This window comes from Myodes glareolus, chromosome 3, assembly GCF_982192425.1.
Source record: "Myodes glareolus chromosome 3, mMyoGla1.1, whole genome shotgun sequence".
NCBI classification, from domain to species: Eukaryota; Metazoa; Chordata; class Mammalia; order Rodentia; family Cricetidae; genus Myodes; species Myodes glareolus.
Genome location: NC_142028.1, coordinates 38550047 through 38566169, shown reverse-complemented (window position 1 = coordinate 38566169; position 16123 = coordinate 38550047). Strand labels below are relative to the sequence as shown.

At 46.1% G+C, this 16123-nt stretch overlaps 1 protein-coding gene across 4 annotated transcripts in view; it reads right to left on the bottom strand.

Annotated features, from left to right (window-relative positions):
- The window catches only part of Srgap3 (SLIT-ROBO Rho GTPase activating protein 3), a 229499-nt gene that overhangs the window by 18132 nt on the left and 195244 nt on the right, over positions 1-16123 (bottom strand). For 2 of the 4 annotated variants that reach the window (XM_087904445.1, XM_048438548.3), the window contains 6 exons: positions 14845-14875; positions 13722-13782; positions 11334-11411; positions 6284-6418; positions 3448-3553; positions 3010-3237 (listed from right to left, as the gene is read on the bottom strand). In XM_087904445.1, the coding sequence (XP_087760571.1) occupies positions 3010-3237; positions 3448-3553; positions 6284-6418; positions 11334-11411; positions 13722-13782; positions 14845-14875 (639 nt within the window). The remainder of the gene's footprint in view (positions 1-3009; positions 3238-3447; positions 3554-6283; positions 6419-11333; positions 11412-13721; positions 13783-14844; positions 14876-16123) is intronic. The other 2 variants (XM_048438547.3, XM_087904444.1) reach the window with 1 other exon arrangement.

Below are 16123 nucleotides of genomic sequence, written 5' to 3'. Positions count from 1 at the left end.
TGTGTTTGTCTGTCTGTCTCTCTGTGTGTGTGTGTCTGTATGTGTGTGTGCCAGGTTTCCATCAAGCTATTAACTGGGTTCTACTATATTCCACTGTGTTAAGTAGGAAGGACACAATGAAAAATCAAGTGGACCAGGTCCCTGACCTCACTGCTCACATTCTAGGGAGAGCAAACAGCCCACGTAATGGGGCCAGTGCATACAACAGTTGCACGATGAAATAATGATTTATAAGAAACAGGCCTAGATGAGAGCAGGAGAGGGGACCAACACAGAGTGATCTAGATGGCTTTTAATACGAGGTGGCATTTACGATGCCATTAAAAAAATAGCTTTAGGCAGCTCAGCTGGTAGTGTCTAGCGTGTACAAAGGCCTGCCTTCTCTCTCCGGCATCACACGAACCTGACCTAGTAGTGCATGCCTGTAATTCCAGCTCTCAGTAGGTAAAGGCTGGAGGATCAGAAGCTCAAGTGAGCTTCGGCTATATAATGAGTTTGGGGCCAGTCTGGGCTACCTGAGACTGTTTTCAAAAGAACAAAAAGGGACAGAGACAATATTGTGAAAAATTCCCCATTGCCACCAGGATTAAATCCAAATTAGGGGCATCAGAACCGGTCTCCCGCTGATCTATGCAGCCTGGCACCTCACTACTCTCCTGTCACACACCCCACCCTCAAACCTAGACACTTTTCACTCTGCTGAGTGTTTCAGGCCTCAGACTTTCTTGCCCTAGTCCTTTGTGAACTGGCCCCAGTTTAGGTTGCTGGCTTGGATCTTTCTTTACCTCCTTGGGAAGCCTTTCCTGGCAGCCTGTGATTGGCTCAGGGGCCCCCTCTGAACTAACTTGCCTCTGGTCCTCTTAACACTCCTCCCACTGAAGCTCCTCTAGCCCAGGCACCATCCCTGCCACCTGAAGATCCAGTCCCCAGAGGATGCTGGGTGGAGGGAATGGCACTGCTGAACGAATGGATTTGATCCACTACACTGAGACCTTCAGACCTTCATTTCCCTTCTTAGTTTTGAAAATACTTTCAAAATGACCATGTGATTGCTAATTTTCCAGTCTCATGGAAAATGAAGAAAAGTGTCAACGTGGTGAGTGTGTATTGTGCATGTGTAATTATGAAATGTGTATTATGCTGAAACTGTGCTTTTCTATCTGTATGTGGGTCCTTTGCAGTGTTAGGACAGAGAGCTGCGACCAGAGGCCACTGTGACCAGATACCCTGTGGCCCTTCATGTCTGTTTGGAGAAGAATGTGCACTGAGACAGACAGAATTCTTTGAAGCAGTTGCCTAGTAACCCTAGAGAAGGGATGCAATTGAAGCATCCAGGCATCCTTTAATCAAAAACCCAAATTCCCACTGGTCATGAGAGATCAAGTCTACAATCCCAGCACTTACTGAGGAAGGAGGAACACAAGTTCAAGACTAGATTTGGATAAATAATACCAACTGAAATGCCTAAGTTCCCTTAAGTGGCAGAGAGACTAAAGTGTAATGTTGTGTTGACCTCGATTGGGGACAACGTAACAGCTGGAACATTTGACTTGTCTCAAGCAGCATGCTTAGTAATTTTCTCTTCTTTGGATCCCCCACTCCGAGCTTCCTTTTTAATTAAAAATGTAATTGGTAGAAAAAGCAGACAAATTACACATTTGTAGGGTGTCATGTGATCATTCAATAAATACACACATTGGGTGATACTGAATCGGGGTAAGCATACCTGTTTCCTTAAACATTTACCTTAAAACTTTATTTCATCTTAAAAGTTATTTGTATGCGGGGTGGAGGGTGGGGAGGATATGTGTGTGTGTGTGTGTGTGTGTGTGTGTGTGTGTGTGTACACGCTCAGGTATCTGTGGAGGGCAGGAGAGGCCATCAGGTCACCTGGAGCTGGAGTTCAGGCAGTTGTGAGCTGGGTGCTGGGAACTGAAGTAGGATCCACTGTAAGAGCAATTCGTACTCTCGGCTGCTGAGCCATCACTCCAGCCCCAACAGGGATCGTTTTTGTTCTGTTTTGGTGCTGAGGCTCCAAATCAGGACCTCCCATACAGGGAGTATATGCTCTACCACAGGGCTATATCCCGAACCTCTCTGTCATTGCTTCAGTGTGAAAACTTCCCTTCACCCTAGTTTCCTGAAACATCTGAAATGCTGGCACTGTCTGTGGTCACTCTTCCACTACAATTTAAACACAAAGTCATCTTCTCTCTCTCAGGCTTAGCTTGGGGAAGGCAGCCAGGCCTGGTTCCGAAAAGGCTCTTAACTGTTTCTCCTGATACAGGGAGTCATAGCAGCTAGGAGAGCAAGCCACTAGTGATCGCTGACCTGAGGTGGGACATTAAGACATGAAGCTCTGGAAGAGAGAACTCCTGGATGGGAGAGGTTGGTGACAGGGGTATCACTTCAGCTGTTGAGGTCCATTGTGGGGACACCCACTCTTCTGCTTCCTGAGATAGACCTCACACCTGACCAGCCACCACGTTATGAGAGCTCCTCAGACTCAAATGGAGCCCCCAGAACAACTCCTGAGAACTTCCTAAAGGAACGTCTGGGAAAGAGAAGCTCTTCTTCTGTTGGGGCTGCAGAGGATGGGTGACGGAACTGGAAGGGCTCGCTGGCTACCTTCGCATGGCTACAGCCATGAAGTGAGAAGCCAAAGCCAGCACAGAAGTAAGCAAGGCCAGGGTAGGAAACCGCAGGGCCAGGTCCTGATGACAACAGCCGAGCCTCTGCACCCAGCTACACCGGAAGACACGGCCCTCGATATTTCAGTAAAGTCAATGCACGTTTGGCTTCAGCTATTTGAAGGTGTGTTTTATTCCTTGCAACTTACACAATCTTGGCTGATGTATCTGTCGCTAACGCGGGACTATGGCAAAGTTTGCGTGGAAAACTTTGTACGGTCCACGGACCCTAGTGTAATGAGAAAATTGGAAGGCTTCTGACTGTTCCTAACAAGGATTGGATGGTGCTAACGTCATATTAAGAGGAAGGGTGCCTTACCAGTACTCTTCCCCTCCAGCCATGCATTTTTCATACACGGGTCCCTCTAGCTCCCGTGGGCTGGGGAAGATGGCTTCATGGTGGATGATGATGGTTTTGATGACTTCATTGACATGCGCCTGGCAGGATACAGGGTCCTGCCCATCAGGGATGTGCATGAGGGTGGGCCCGAAGCAGATGGCCAAGTTGTAGGGATCCATCATGTTCTCATCACTGTACTGGGAAAGGCTAGGAGAGAGCAGGTATCCACCGTTCACCCAAAAGGCAAATCCTCCCCCATGCTTTCTTTCTTTTGTGGGGGAAAGTGGGACTCCACACAAATGCAGGAAGGTGGTCCTATATTCTAATTTATCACAGTAGTGTTCTTAAGAACCTTGGGACACCCCTCCCCCAGGAGGCGAGGCCAGTCACAGAGGGCTCCCCAGGCCAGGTACTCACTGATTGAGGAAAGCAAAGAGGTATCTCATGACCACGATGACCACGCGGGGCAGGGTGATGAGGATCTGCTGGATTGGGTGCACCCTGTCAGCTGGGTTCTCCAGTTCTGTAAGGCACAGAGGGTTCAGGATGCCTATTACCCTTAAAGCAAAGCAGCAGACAGACCCCCACCTGCTCCATCAGCTAGAGGGACCCGTCAAGAGGACTCTACTCTCAGCTGAGATTTGTGTGAGTGTGTGAGATCCTGGCCAGAATCAATTAGAACAAGACAGGCTGAGGGTGGGGGGGGCAAGGTTTAACCTATTCAAAACCTCTTTGAACTGGTCTGGAGGACTGTGGAGAAATCTACAGAGAGGTGCCTGGAACTCGGGTAGCAGAAAATCTGGAGCAGCTAGGGACTGCCAGGAAAGAGCATCCTGTCTGAGGATCAAGGGAGTGACATGAACCCCAGAGTGGACATGTGACGTCCAAAACAGATGGCTCTAAAGTGTTCTGGTAGAGGAACTGACATACACTGTTCTTTGGTCTCAGATAGTTTAAGTTTCTGTCATTGGCAGTCTTGGAGTCCTGATGACACAGGCAGGGATGGAGGTTTAGTAATGTGTGGCAGGCACCAGCCACAGCATAGGCCTGGCACACCACAGTCACTCAGAAAAGAACAGTGCTAACACAGGCTCCTTGAGTGACCTATTGACGAGATGGCTTGGCACATGCCAAGCATCTCACCTGGGATCTGTTCTCAGGTGAACCTTAGAAAGCCAAATGCTGGTGTTATGGCCTGCAAGACAGAGCAGGACCTATGGAGTTGACAGCCTGGAACTACAAGCAGTGCGTGCTGATGACATGTGTCTGGCCAACGTGCCACACGTCAGGGGTGTTTTCCTCACAGGAGCCCAGCTCCTTAAAGCCGCTGCTCTCCTCAGCAGCCAACATGAGAGCTACAGACACTCTTGCCTGCTTCAACTCCTGGCCACTGTCCTCCCCCGGGGTCTGAAGACTGTCTGGAGTCACACCTCTCCGTGAGGTGTTATTGCCAAAGCTGGAGTGTTTGCTTCCTGACAAGGCATTGCGTGGGATGTACAGCAAAAGGAAGCCCATTCTGGCAGCAGCCCCCATATGCCCTGACTGTAGAGGGCATGCAAAGAGATGGTGTTTGCCTTAAATTTCAACAGGGTTACTGATCCCTCTAGCTCACCTTCAAGACCTGGTTGGAGGAAGCTTCACCCAAGTAAGATATCAGTCAGTTTTTTTTGTATAAATTTCACTGCCTCTTTACAAGTCCTCCAGGCCCACCTGTCAGTTATCCACACTAGGTACCCCCTCTTTCGTTAGTAACTACATTGTAGTTCTTAAAGATATTTATTTTTAGATTTAGTTATTATATGTATAGCATTCTGCCAGCAGGTCAGAAGAGGACACCAGATCTCATTATAGACGGTTGTGAACCACTATGTGGTTCCCAGGAATTGAACTCAGGACCTCTGGAAGAGCAGCCAGTACTCTTAACCTCTGAGTCACCTCTCTGGCCCTTAAGAATTTTTATCACTCTGTTATGAGAAAAATGGACAGTCCTTTGTTATAACTAGGAGAGAACATACAAATATGTAACCACGGGGCTATGTTCTAAGACATGCCGAAGGCAGGGAACCCATCTGTATCATATCCTTCAACATACACACCTTTGGAAAAATTTACCTCATGAAATAGACACAGGAAGGTGCTAGCAGTCAACAATGAATGATAACAGCTAGAGTAGTGCATGGGATGAAGGTCACTTAAAACTTAGTATTTCTAGGATTTCCTGTTCAAAACCCTGCACTGCAGTCAACTGGGGGGTAACTGCAACCCTGGAAATCAAGAGCACAGAAGGGGAACTACTGTTCAATAAGTGCAAGGGGTGCCACCAAATGACAGGTAGACTCTGTTTACAAAGGCTTCGAAAGATGACCCTGGCCGTTGCGTTTGGAAGGAGGGTGATGTGTGAAGGATTCTCTATGGCATACTCAGAGCCATAGACAGAACAGAAGAGACCCTCTCACCATGTGACTTTGGTCAGGCGCAGTCATGATCCATGCTGGGATTTCCCTCCTTATCCACCCATTGTCCTGCACAAGGATCTGAGTTATGGGGATTTGGTCTAATGATACTGGCTAAGTCAGTGACATGGAGTCTGTGTACTGGGATTTAGAGTTTGGTTTAGAGTTTGGCATAGATCTTAAAAGATGAGCAGGAAGGAAACACTGAGAAACGTGATGAACAAAGAAAGAAAACTTGAGAGCTTAAGCATGGCCTTCCTTCTGTCCCATCCCAGGAACTGCCAAATCTCCTCCATCTGCCAAGCACTCTCATGACTAGCTGTGTAAAGACAATCTCCCAGTCAGTTGACTGTCACCATTTTTCTTGTCTGCTGACCTGATCCCTAAACCTTCCATGGATCCCTGTCACCCAAAGACAAAGCTGTGGGGTCCTACAAAGACGTTCAGATCTACTTCTCTTGCAACTGTACCAAACTCTTGCACCATGCACTGTTGACCCAAGGGGTTCATTGTCCCCAACCCTTCTAGGTCTCCCTGTGTCCCCCTCCTCTTGGAAGGCTTACCCACATCCCTCCCCTAGGTCTACTCTTACCCCAGGTTTCCCTATACTTCTTCTCTTAGCTCTGTTGTCCATGAGTGCACCATGTCCATCAGTCCATTGTGTCACCTATCCAGCTGGGTCTTTGAGCTCTCTGAGGACCATGGTGTCCCTCTCTCATGCCTGGCAGGATAAAGAGCCAGCCCCACAACTTCTATAAAGACCTGTGGGTCAATGGGTTGTCCACCTGGAAAATACTTACTAATAGTAGATATCAAATCTTGAAACCTTTCCTTAGGAAAGAGTGGGTTTTCCAGGCCTCGGAAATACAGTTTTAAAACACCAGCGACTGAATTGATATCTCGCTCATTTTGGTCATCCACGAGGGGGTCTTCACCTGTGTGGAGACAATGGATTAGGCTGGTGAGGAAGGAAAATCTCTTTCCAACACTGGAAGATTCTCTGTTCTCAGATGGAATAGGAGGTGACCTGGCCAGCCTGGATAGGAGGAGAAGAGGATGGGGCAAGCCTGAGAACCTGTGATCCTCAGTCTCTGCATGCTTTGAATTTATTATTAGAAAACATTCAAATCCTCAGAAAAGAGATAAGCATCCAATCATGCACATCTATCACCTTTTACTCATCCATCTCCTGAGTTTTCTTTTTATTATACATGGCTCAAAGATTTGAGAACTTTTGACATCATAACACATTTCTCTTAAGAATCAGGAAATTCTCAGCTAACAATGATAACTTTATCTAACCCAAGAAAGAGACAATCCTTCCAAAAATAACACTGTACACAGCCCACATTCAAACTCCACCCACTATGTCTGTCATGGAATTTTGTTTTCAAAACACAAGTGCTATTCTGAGTTTCCACAATTCATTTGGTAGTTGGCAGTTTGTTCTTTTTGTTTGTTTGAGACATGGTCTCCATGTATCCCTGGACGACCTGGAACTTGGGACAATCCTTCTGCTTCTGTTCCCAAATGCTGAGATTGAAGGTGTGTGCTAGCATGCCTGGCTCGATGGCCGGCCACCTCTTTGGTTTTATCAATATAAAATAAACGCCAATGTTTTTTGAGTGCTAAGTTTGTGTTTGATGATGTAGTCCTTTCTGTCTTGTAGAAGACAGAACTGCCTCATTCTGGCTTTCTCTTATTTTCCTCATGACTCGATTCAGGTTGACTACTTTGGGCAAGAATATAGAGACACATATGCCATGTGTGCCCTGCTAGTGGTGACACAGACGCTGGGGTAAGGTGGTAACCTTTTTTTTTCTTTAAACACCACAAAGGTGTTTCCTTTCTGTAACAAACATGGGACCTGCAAAGCGAGACTAGAAGCCCTGCCTCTCTAAGTCTGTCTGAGTCCCTGTGGTCAGCATGACACACCCCATGGAGTCAATCTCCAGTAATGAATCTTGCCTTGTTACCCTAGGAGCTTACTGATTCAGTTAGCCTGGCTGGTCAGGGAGCCCCAGATAGCCACTTGTCTGGGCTCCCCAACACTAGGATTTTAAGAACCTACTGCTATGCCTGACTTCTACATGAATGCTGGGCATCTGAACTCAGGCCCTCATCCCCTCAGTCCCCAAAACCAAATTTAAAGTTTCTCAGCAAGAAGGCCCAATTTTACCTCATACATCACCATTTTCTTAGTCTGACTTGTCTACTGTGTTTCCTTCTGCAGCAGATAAGCAAATGCATGTGCAGTCAGGATTCCCTACTCACAATTGCACATTTGTGGATTCAACAAAAGCTAATGAACGTATTTTCAAGAGAAGGTTGCCTCTGGGGGTTAGGGAAATGGGTCAGTGGATGGCTTGCTACACAGCATGAGCTCCTGAGCTTGATCCGTAGCATCCATATTAAAAGACAGATGTGGTAGTGTGTGCGATCCAGCACTGAGGAGGGGCAGACAGGAGAATCCCTGAAGCTCATAGGTCAGCCAGGCTAGCCAATAGGCAAGCTCCAGATTCAGTGAGGGGCTGGGTCTCAAACACATGAAGATGAAGAAGGAAGACATTTAATATTGACTTTTGGCCTCCATGTGCATACACACACACACACATACACACACACACACACACACACACACACACACACACACACACACCACTAAAGAGATTCTATTGCACTGAACCCATGCAAACTTGGTTTGTTTGTTTTTTTGTCTCTCTTCCCTAAACAGTGGTTTACCCACCACTTATATGGTATTTCCATTGCGTTGAGCATTGTGAGTCATCTACAGAGGATGGGTGGATGTATCTTCTATGTGGGTCAATAAAAATGCTGCATTTCAGAAATGCACTTGAGCACTGTTGGTTTCCTGTTCTCTAGTGGGGGTCTTGAGCCAGCACCCTACACATGGGAATAGCTGTCTGTCTTCTTTACTGATCCCTACTTCTTACCCAGAATGCCATTGTCTCCTACACAAACTTGTTCCTTAGCTTCAACAACAAATCCTGGAAATCTCTCCAAATTACTTCCCAGAAGTCTTCTTCCTTCCTAATGGTGGTGAAAAACCCTGTCACATAGGGAGACCACACTCTACTCACTTGACCTCTTATAGGTCTTAAACTTAATTATTAAATTATAGTTATTACCGCAGTTATTTGTATATATAACAAGGCACACACCTGGGGGTCAGAGGACAACTTGCAGAAATCATTCCCTCTACCATACAGAACCTAGGAATCAAACCTGGGTCATTAGGCTTAGACACAAATGCTTTCCTCCATTGAGCCATATCGCCAGCCCCACATTTGACTTCTTTAAGTTGCCTGCTGTGATAAACATTACCATGGTGAACACCCTGCACGTGTGCATTTGTATGTCTGGAGGCAGGTCTCCCCACAGTGCCTGGAAGTGGGCACACTGGGCCATCTTGGGTGTGGTTTCTCTCACTGGAGTCACATCTTTGTACTCCTGCTACTGACATTCTCTTAGAAGGCTGTCTTCTCCAGCTCTGCCCATGGCATACTGCCCATGGCATACTGGTTTTCCAGGATGTGGGATGGCCAGCGAAGGGCTTGGCCCTAGATCCAGGGATCGAGATGTCTGAATGCTTTTCTTAAATAAAAAGAGCTGGATTTCCAGTTGTGCTGTGGCAGTAAGCTAGGCACTGTGCAGGTAAAGGCGGACATTTGATAAGTGAGCTTCTTCTGACACAGTGGGTCCTTCCTTTCCAGGACAGTCACTGGCCACCTATCCTCATCAGCAATCCTGAGGAAGTGGGACGCTGCACTCAGTCAATCATGTGTTCCCATCCTGTCCCTACGACCTCTGTGTTATATCCTTGACTAGTTGAAGTGGGAACGTGGAGGGGGACAGGAAAAGACATGGTTGATTCCTGTATAAGTTGCCAAAACAAACAAAAAACCAGTACATTGGAAAAACAAAAAATTGGGCTATTCTAGAAGCCGCTCTTCATCTTCCAACTTTCCTAAGAAGTTGCTTCCTTTATACATAGAAACATGCCAAACTTGTTTGCAGGTTCTTCGTCCCAGACACCACTATAAAGCCTACTAGAGAGTCACCAGTCAGCAGCCGTAACTCGAGATGAGCATCCTTTATTCACAGGCTGTCAGCTTGATGCACCTGGGGTTATATGGGAAAAGGAAACACTTCCACCATAAGCTTGACCTTAATTAGTGATTGGTATGGTAGGGCCCAGTCCATTGTGGGTAATGCTACCCCTGGTAGGTGATTCTGGGTTATATAAGAAAGCAGGCTGAGCAAGCTAGCAAGCAGCATTCCTCAAGGGCCTGTTTCAGCTCCGCCTCCAGGCTCCTGTTTGGAGTTTCTACTCTGTTTTCTCCCAGCTGATGGAGCGTGACCTGAGAGTGGTAAGCTGAAATCAATCCTTTCTTTCTCAAGTTGCTTTTGGTCATGGTATTTTATCACAGCAATACAAATCCTAACTAAGACAACAGGGTATGGGAGGCCCAAGATAGTAGCTCATGATATCCTGGGCTACCTGAGGCTCTATCTCAAAACATAACAAAAAGCAGCCTGGGAGATGGCTTAGTTGATAAAGTTCTTGCTATGCTTAAGGACTTGAGTTTGATCCCCTAAATCTATCTATGTAAAAAATAAAAAAATAAAAAAAGTGTAAAAATGAAACAAACAAAAACCAGTCAAGCACAATGGCAGCCCTTGACATCCCAGTGCTGAGGAGGTAAGGGCAGTCAGGTCCCTGGGGCTTGCTGGTCAGCCATCCTTTCCTGGTTGATGAACTCTAGGTCAGTGAGAGATACCCTGACTTAAAAACCAAGGTGGCAGTACCTATGGATGACACATCTGTGCTGTGGGAAAAGGCTCTTGTACCCTGTAAAGATCGGTCACATGGCTAAATATAGATAAGAATTCTGGGTTAATTTAAGTTGTAAGAGCTAGTTAATAATAAGCCTGAACTAACAGGCCAAACAGTTTATAATTACTATAAATCTCTGTTTCTTTGGGACTGAACAGCTACGGGACTAGGTAAGACAGAAACTTCTGTCTATACCTCTGGCCTCCACAAGCATACCAGCTTTGTACATTCAAACACACACCACCCTACACATTCACAAATGCATATGTATACCAGTACATACATATACTCACACAGACATGTAAACACACCCACACAGTATGTGGAAAGTCAGGCATGATAGCTCACACCTGTAACCTCAGTAGCTGGAAAGTAGAGATAGGAATATCAGCAAGAGTTTAAGGCCAGCCTCGACACTATTTCCAAAATAAATAAGATAAAATAAAGCAATAAAAATATCAAACACTAAAATCGGTGGGGCCAGAAGCTTTGGGATTTTAGAATTTTGGTGTCTTGGGAATGAGCTCAACTATCTACATAAGAATCCACCTGAGTTGCACACACAGCGTGATGGTAATTTGAAAAGGGATAATTTGTGTACACACATCTAGGCTATGTCTGGCCCATGAGGTCAAGTGTGAAACTTTCCACTTGTGTCTAACGCCAACGCTCAAATGTTTGGATGTAGAACGTGGGATTAAGATGTTCAGCATGCAGTAAAGGGGGAAGGGGAAGAGCTGGATGCTGAAAGGAGAACTGCTAAAAAAAAAAAAAGAGTTTGGGGTTTGCCAGTTTCGGTGGGGTAAATACTCCCAATATGGCTGATTTCCAGCTGCCATCACTATGTGGTGGAATACAAACTTAAAAAGAGTATGAACACACAGCTCTTGAAAGCCAGCGTGGGCCCAGGGCCCCTGTACACTACTGGCTCTGAGACATGTGTTAACCCTGGCTTCTCCTGACCACAAGTGAGGTGGTCAGTCCACACTCACCTCTCTCAAAGGAATTCTTGATGTCATTGACTTCAACTTGAGACCCTGGAACTCTGAATATTCCCTGCTGCTGGAGTCCTAAAAAAGAAATAACAACACAAGCAAACAGTAAATGTAAATAACACGAGGCCTAGACTTCATGTGGCCACTGGACTTACAGACAATTCTCTCCCGTGCGTATCTCTTTTTTCCCCATCTTTTATAGTAGCCATTCCTGGGGACAAGCTCCTAGTTGAAACCTCAAACGGGCCTTGACAATGAATGACAGCTGGCAGCTGGCCCAAATACTCAGATACATGCAGAGTCTCATGCCTGTGAACTTGCTCCTGGGTCTGAAGGAAAATTTTATCAACTACTTCTTCCCTTTCACATGGGTAACCTTTTGCCTTTAGAAAACCTAAACTTCAAAGTACATCCTGGCCTGGGATTGAGGAGTCAGAGAGTTTGAGGCATACGTCAGAGGCAGAGTGCTTTGTCTTGTGGACACTAGGCCCTGGATTAGGTCCCCAGTGCCAAAAATTAGTAAATACAATAAATTGGCTGGCTCATATTAATGTGAGCAGAATTGCTCCTATTACAGTCCCAGCATTTTCAAGACTAAAAAACTGAGGCAGGAGGATTTTGTAGAGTTCAAGGATAGCTGGGGCTACAGAATAACACCCCTTTCCAAGAAAGAAAAACAAAAAGTGTGGACTCAATATTAAAAAGCAGCGTGGCTGCTCCCTTCCTTCCTTCCTTCCTTCCTTCCTTCCTTCCTTCCTTCCTTCCTTCCTTCCTTCCTTCCTTCCTTCCCCCCTCCCTCCCTCCCTCCCTCTCTCTCTTTCCTTCCTTCCTTTCCTTTCTTCCCTTCTTTTTTAGCGTTTCTATGAGATAAAAACAAAGCAGTGGAGTCCCTGATACCTGGCATCTCTGAGGACGTAACAGTGACCCACACAATTGTAGGAACCAGAGGGCCAGCCTCTCTCAAAAGGAAATTACTGCAGACACTGGGTACCTTTTCCTATCTCAGTTGTCTTAGGTAGAATAATCCTTCATGCTACACTTTATTGTTTCCCTTTAAAAGTAAGGATTTAGTGGACATTTGGCAAGGACATGTTATGTGCTTTGGTTGTTGGTTTTTGGTTTTGTTCTTGTTTTGTTTTTATCTACTTACTGAAGCCTTTTCAACTAAGGCTAGCCACTAGATGACCAGGGGTTGACACAATAAGCTTCTAAAACCTCTTCATTAACAGTGTCATGCTCACTGTTAAACAAGGTATGCACACGGATAGTAAGTTGTGATATGATGTGCCCAGGCTGACCTCGAACTTACTAGGTAGCTCAGGCCAGCCTCCAACTCTCGGTGATCCTTCTGCCTCATTCTCCCTAATGCTGAAATGAAAGGCATATACACCCACAAGTGTGGCTTTGTTTAGTGTTCCTACTACCCCAGAGCCTTCTCCCACCATTCTGGGACATTATCCCTAACCACCACTGCCATTCCCCACTCTCCCCAGCCCAGAAGCATGGCTGCTCTCCTTGGGGCTCTTCTCCCACTTTGGTCAAGCTTCCTACCCCCAAAGTCACCATCTATCCTTCTTTTAACTAGTCTCACAGCAGAGCCACTATGAGGCATGATATTATAGTCTATTATATCCATGAGCTACTATATTTAGTAGCTCCAATAACGGCAGCTTGTATTAGACATGTATAGCTATTGTTTTACTAGTCCCAACCAATATGATTATTTCCAGAGCATTTACATAGGATTTGGTCCTATCTGTCTCTCTGCATGACTCACTGACTACGGGAAGATTACATGGGCGATGGGTAAAAGCCATAGCATTTTATACACTGGACCTTAGATCTGCTGACCTGGCTGGCAGTCTGCAGTCCTATATCTAATCCCTAGAGATGCCAAAGGGTGACTACAACTCTTTTTCTGCTGTTGATTTCCTTGTTCTTTCAAGAATGTTAGCCCTGCAGGGACGACAAGGTGTTCGCCTCTATTGCTCCTGCATTCCTCACAGCCAAAATGGAGCCTGTTATGTTCTGAGGTGAACGAGTAAAGCACAAGTTGTCTTCTGGCTACACCATGGTTAACAAATTCCCGACACCATTGCCTTCATGGAGTTTACAGTTTATTGACTGCGAGTGAGGACAGAGTTGGAATAGTCCTTCTGTCCTTGTCATTGCTGCTGCCCCGTGACCTGATGTGCTGGGCCCCTCACACAACCTTCCTTCTCACCCCGGACACAGACATGCAGACTCCAAAGACAGCGCTTTGAGTAACAGCCATTCCCTGGAGCAGAGCAAGGACAGGAAGTCTTCCAAGGTGACTGAGAATATCATTTTCTCCCAGCACGATTCCACAATGAACTGAACACACTGAGCTGAGATGGCGCTTACCATATAAATTGATGAATCGGATACAGCTCTCGACTACAAGTGGTATAGCCTGTCCTGAATCCTTAAGAAAGACAAAAAAGAAAGTGAGTTTTATCAGGCTTGGCATCCAACCACGGAAAGGACATTGCAAACACAATGATCAAGTCAAGCCAGAAGATTAGTACCATGTGATTAGTAGGAAATCAAGCAAGGAACTGCTAACTCTAGTCTCCAGGAATAGTTACCATACAGCCTTCGGTTAAGTGCAGAAGAAGGCATAGCTAGGATTAATTCAAAGAAATGCTCTCTCTTCTTACCCATCTGGCAAGGAACTGGGCTCAGCTTGGCAGGCACATTGGGGGCAGGAGAGATGAAGCCAGTGTGTGGAGGTGGCTGGAGTCTGAGTCTGACCTTGAAGGATGACCTGCCTTCTCCCAACTACACTTAGCCCAAACTCAGCATCTTTTTCCAGGGCTTGGGGATAAAGAGGCAGGATCAGTGCCTCTCCATATTACTGAGGTTGTCCCATGTCAGAACTAAGAACACACTGTGGGTGAGGAAGCCCTGTCCCTTACAAGTCCTGGGAGGCTCTAAGAAGGGAAGGTGAATCTTAGTCATAATGTCTCAACTATTCAGGTACATACTTTGCTTAACAGTAAGCATGGTATGTGGTGAAGTCCTAGTAGATGCTAATATCAGACATTGGCCATCTGATGGCTAACTTCAATTGAAAAGGCTCAATAGGATGCTATTTAAATAGTTATGCATAGGAAGTGAAAGGACATTCAATCACACCTTTCTAGATTAGTCTACAATTCCTAGGGGTTGGGCAAGAGTCAGTTTTTTTCCAGAGTCCTAAAACTGGGTGGACTGTGTTACTTTACATCATGATGTTAGGTCACATCATGAGTATCATTTAAAAAAACAAAACAAAACCTTCTTTTTAAAGGGCCTTATTAGATCACTAGCCTCCCCAGAAGGCTAGTGGTAGGCTCTTGGCTCTGCCACACCCCCCACCTGCGGATGCTGCATCTGGGGAGAGGACAGGAGACAGGCCCACCAAGCAATGGGGAATGTGGACCCTGCTCTAGAAGGCTTTCCATCTACTACTTGCATGGGGCTCGTGGGCCTAGCTAGTAAATACCTGGTTCCTGGTTCGAGCATTTCTTCTTCCTCTGATAACAAAAAAAAGAAACAGGCAGCAAAGCAGGAGAAAAAGAAAAAATTATGCAGGAGTAAGATCAGTTAGAGTATGCAGATCCTTCAGAGTCCGTGAATGCCAAAACGCAATGGCAGCCAGCAATGGTCCTGGTGCATTTGCCCATCAGCCTGCCCATGGGGAGAAACCTCAGCCTTGGGGCCTCCTAGGACTTCTGAAGCAGTACCCAACCAGCCTTCCAATAGGCTGCCTAGCCTCTTCCCCAGACAGCAGCATTGGAGGGGCCTCTTTCATTCCTTGTCAATATGTAAGAATTGTGTGTCAACCTCATTCCCAGATCCATGTCTATTTTCTCCTCAACACAAGGGATTCACCAATGAGCAAGAGTTCACTGAAGACCTATAAGGCTAGCCCATTTGCCCACAGAAGGGATCTTTCATGTCTTTTGTAAGCTGGCTCCTAGAATTCATCTCTGGAATCCTCAATTCTTGGATAGATGTTCTACTTCATAAGATCCCCCTAGACAGCAGGTTGCATCCGATTTCAGACTCCAAACATACCCAATACCCTGATAACCTTCTCTGAGTGGAAGCATGGCTCTGCTCCTCTTTCTAAACCCCTTACTGTCACCCTGGCACCGAGACCCTCTGGGAACACAGGTAAGAGTGAAACTGAGGGAGAGAGTAAGTTGGAACATCTTAGTGACCTTGAGGGCGTATTGAAGCTTTTGTCCCCACGTTGAGAAAGTCTGCCCGACTTTTCTGGTCACACGGACAGTGACTCAAGGGTCTAGGTGGGAGCTGAGTCTCACACAAGCTCAGTGAGAAACCAATGTGGCTAATGGACATATGCCTTCCTAGGACACAGTATGTCCAGTCCTGCCATCTCAACAACAGGGATCTGAGTCACTCTGATGTCAGCTAAAACCGCATGATTTCCAGAACCCTGCAACAGCCTGGTCCAAAGGGACTCTTGAGATGGTGTCCTAAAATTAATAATAGATCAGGCTTAAACAGTGCCAGGCATGATCTAGAAACATGCATGTATCCGCTCATTCTGTGCTCTCCTAAACTCACAGGGTGGATTACTAACATTTCACAGAAGCAAGAATGGGGACTCTTCCCCAACCCCACAGGTAGACCTTCTGGGCTTTACCACAGACTTAAACTACAAAATGGAGTCTCCTTACATCTGAGAGGAGAAAAATACAAAGTTTTTGGTTTTTATAGGGGTTGGCTCAGGAAGAGCCCAGGAAGTTCAAAAG